General features: G+C 39.1%; 1 protein-coding gene across 9 annotated transcripts in view; it reads left to right on the plus strand.

The window, feature by feature from the left end:
* CCDC88A (coiled-coil domain containing 88A) overlaps positions 1 to 4,064 on the plus strand; it is a 248,444-nt gene that overhangs the window by 233,494 nt on the left and 10,886 nt on the right. For 6 of the 9 annotated variants that reach the window (XM_019516673.1, XM_019516675.1, XM_019516676.1 and 3 more), the window contains one exon: positions 1,140 to 3,830. In XM_019516673.1, the coding sequence (XP_019372218.1) occupies positions 1,140 to 2,171 (1,032 nt within the window). In that variant the 3' untranslated portion in view covers positions 2,172 to 3,830. Of the gene's footprint in view, positions 1 to 1,139; positions 3,831 to 4,064 lie in introns of those variants that run through there. The other 3 variants (XM_019516679.1, XM_019516681.1, XM_019516680.1) reach the window with 1 other exon arrangement.

The following is a 4,064-nucleotide window of genomic DNA, read 5'->3' on the forward strand; positions in this document are numbered from 1 at the left end:
CTGGGGGGGGGGGGAACCGCCCCAGGCCCCACACATCAGGGGGCCCCACGGAGCCAGGCAGAGTAGCGGCAGCATAGAGCTGGGTGAGGCAGTGGCTCCACGTCCAGCTGCTTACTACCTTCCCCTCACCACCGCTGCCACCATTGGCTTCTTTGGGTCCAGGGCCTGTGGGATCAGAATGGGGCGGGGCCCCGCGTGGGCTGATTTGTCTTGGGCCCCGCACCCTGCTTGGGTCACCTCTGCCTGCCTCTGGGGGTCCTGGGCCAGTCTCCATGGAGACCACTTCCACCTGCCTGCTCCATCTGGCAGTGGGTGCAGAGCTAATGGGCCCTGGTGCCTAGGCAGCATAACCAGGTCCAGTGATGGCAGTGGAGACTGCCAGCAACAGCTGGAAGGAGCTGCTGCTTCTGGGGCTGCCAGGAAGCAAATCCAGCCAGCTGCTAGGGAGACAGTGCTCCCAGCTGCACACGTCACAGCCCAGGCTGCCTCTATGCCTGGACTGGCCAGGGATGAGAGAGCCACCACGGGCTGGATAAAATCCCTTAGTGGGCCAGATTCAGCCCATGGGCTATATTTTGCCCACCCCTGGACTAGACTTTAGTCATTTAATTCCAGAGTGGTGAATCCTCTTGTATAGAAAAGGAAACCTATGTTCCTTCTTTTGCATATTGGATTTTTTCCCCAAGGACTTTCAACCATATTCACTAAACACAGAAGCTTTCCTAACAGTCTCCAGATAGAACTAGTAGCACATGTTGTTCAAATTGTTATGAAATCGATTAATTAGTTGTTTAATAGAGGGCAACTGGGTGAGAAATTCTGATTAGTTTATTCACTGATCAGTTTCTTGTTATCAGACAAGAAACAGTAACTCATAAATTACAGATAGTTTTGCCTCCCATGTGAATCTAGTTCCTTAAAGCCAATGTGTGCAAAAGTTCAGAATTGTATATAATTTACATACAGGTGGTAAAAACTACCTTTCGTGACTTGCCCAGGATTAATCTTAAACAGTTAAAATAAACGTAGTGTTACATACAAACTAATTATGTGCAGTAATTGGTGTTTATTTTCATGACAAAAAAAAGGGAAATTAAATGAGAATTATACAATACATTGCTTCGGATATGTTTTGACAGACGAAATCTTCAAGCCAAGAGAATCTTTTAGATGAAGTAATGAAAAGTTTATCCGAGTCTGCTGACTTAGCAGGAAAGGAAAAACTAAGGAAACAGTCATCTGCCAGCTGTGGCATCATCAGGTCATTAAGTGTGAAAAACACCGTCGACTTCTCAGACAACAGGTCAGCAAAACCTGAACAGCTTGTAAGGCCAAGCCCTCGTAAAACTGAAGACACCTGTTTTACCAGCTCTTCAATAAAATCTTCATCAAGCACTCAAGGGAAAGCTAAGGTAGTAAAAGAAAGAATACAAACAAATATATCGCAACGACAATCAAAAGATTGCAGCCCTTATGCTACTTTACCTCGTGCAAGCAGTGTGATTTCTACAGCGGAAGGAACTACTCGAAGGACAAGCATTCATGATTTTTTATCTAAGGACAGTAGGCAGCCTATATCAATTGATCCAGCACCACCTACAGCTGATAGAAGCACCTCATCAGTATCTAGTGAGTACTGTGCGCGCCAACAGTCCTCTAACATTTTTCATTATACAGCTCACCTTGTAAATTTTGTTCCACAAAATGATTTATCTGATACAGTTAAACCAGATCACTCAGGATATAAATCTGACAAGTCTAGGACTTCAAAAATGGGAAGATCAAATTTTCTTGACAAAACTTTCTCATTCAGCAGTCTGTCTAATGATAAAATTGATGTACCTGACAATGATAGCACAGGGTCTTTTACTGTGGCTCATATATCGCAGCCATTTTTATCCATTAACACTGAATTGGTTAGTAACATAAGTGGATTACCTCAAAGGTCTGTATCAAAAACAACTGATCAGACAATTTCCCCATCGGTTAAATCTATACAAAAAGATCAAAAGCAGTCTTCTGATAACCAGAAGTCTGATAACAGTAACCTACAGTCATCTCTAAGTAGTGATTTTACTACTGCTGCATGTGTAAATACTAGTGAGAATGAATCCCCAGTACTGGTTTCTGAAGATAATCAAACGGTTTGGTATGAGTATGGTTGTGTATGATAAGAGATGCAATATTAAATATATATGTTCAAATATGAAATTTAGTAGTTCTCATCAATATGCTGGTTTAGGGAATGTTCCACTAAAATGAAAAAGTAGTTTTCTTGTAGGTCTGTGTTTTTTTATCTATGAATGATGATATAGTGCTCATCTGTGAATGATAGCATGTGTATGAATGTAAAATTGTAACCACACCAAAGCTTGCATGAAACCATTAATTGCACTGTATATTTTTGCATGCCTTTAAAAGCCTTAATACAAGCTAATGTTCTGTATTTTTGTCACTTGTTACCAGTATTTTGGGTTTTTTGTACATTACTGAATGCATGTTAAAGAAACTGCATGCTGCGTTGCCAAAAATGGCATAACAAACTAGGTGATTTTCATCAAAACAATATTTCTCAGCTGTATTATTTGCTTTCAGATGCACAGCAACTCATAGATTACGTATTTTAAGTAAAAATGCCTATGTTTATTTTTTTGCCTTCACAACTACAGTACCAGTACGAAGAAAATGTTCAGAGAGATTTCAGTGTCTTGCTTTTTATTTATATCATGTTTTGTGTGTCATTCTGCTCAAGGAGTAAGTTATAGTGCAAATAATTCAGTGCCTGTAGTTTGCACAATAAATATGGGCTGCTGTTCATATTTATTAAATATCTGGACTTTAAATGCATTGTTAAGTTTCATAAACATAAATGGTAATTTGTGTTTGAAAGATAGCAATCAAACTAAGTGTAGCATTTGCATTGAAAAAATCTCCCCCTTCATTCTTTTCTCTTTCCTGTGCTCTGTCTTCCAATGTCTGATGTACAAAGGTGGTCAAGTGTGCTCTGTTCATTTGGAATCAAGTAACATTATAGTTTTATGAGTATCTTACAATGTGTAATAATAAAAACCTTTACTAATTATGGTGGAAATTCTTATTTTTCTTCTGCTCAAAGACAGTATTGGTGAATTAGAAAATGAGGCATATAAAGATCTGGCAATAATATTAACTTGTAGTCCAGCTCAAATCAAGTAAATTTTAAAAAATGAATTATAAAATATGTCAGCTCAGGAATAATTAATGAAATCATCTGTTAAACACAAGCTGGCCAGTTAAACAGAAAATGCCAAAAGGGAACTATTTAAAATGTGGTAAATAAACATTTTAAATAGAGTTTTAAAATTATACCAGACTTTAGTTAATATTTAAAATGATTGTAGAAATTAGACCCTGATGCAGACATCAACATTGTTTTAAGAAATGAAAACATTGGTACAGACATTTAGGGCTGACATGTAGTTGTATTATATAAAGCAGTTTTGCAATATGAAAACCTGCAGAAATCTAATAGTGACATTTTTATTTTAACTTCTACATGTGTTTTTTGACCTTCAGTTCTGTAGGTCACAGCATAGCCAGCAGGAGACATTGGACTTCACAGTCTCAGGCCAGCAAGGGGGCAGGAGTGCTGTAAGAACAAGGACTGTAGTGTAACAGGAGAGAAGCACTAGTTTTTGTGTGTCACTTGTGTAGGAAAATCTCCAGCTGATGTAGGAGCATCACTGATAAACTCCAGAGGAAGCCACTTAAGTGTCTTTTCTGTATTATGTAGTACTTCTGAAGGTGGGACTAGGAAGTGGAGAAGGTTAAGTATCATAGAGGTTCCCTAAAGAGAAAAAGTATGCGTTTTTCAAATCTATGTTCACACACATTACATATTAACGGGATGCTTATGCTCCCTCCCCCTCCCCAATCTAGTTATGTTCAGAACCTCCTATTCATGTCATTGTTAGATCTCCTCTAAAGTTAGTGCCTGGTGTAAACACAAAAAGAAATACTGTCAGCATACTTCCTTCTTGCTTCTGATCCTTTCTTCTTTTATTTTTCCCCCCTCTCTCTCTCTC

Source organism: Gavialis gangeticus, unplaced genomic scaffold (genome assembly GCF_001723915.1).
Source record: "Gavialis gangeticus isolate Ggan-Ray unplaced genomic scaffold, GavGan_comp1, whole genome shotgun sequence".
NCBI lineage: Eukaryota > Metazoa > Chordata > Crocodylia > Gavialidae > Gavialis > Gavialis gangeticus.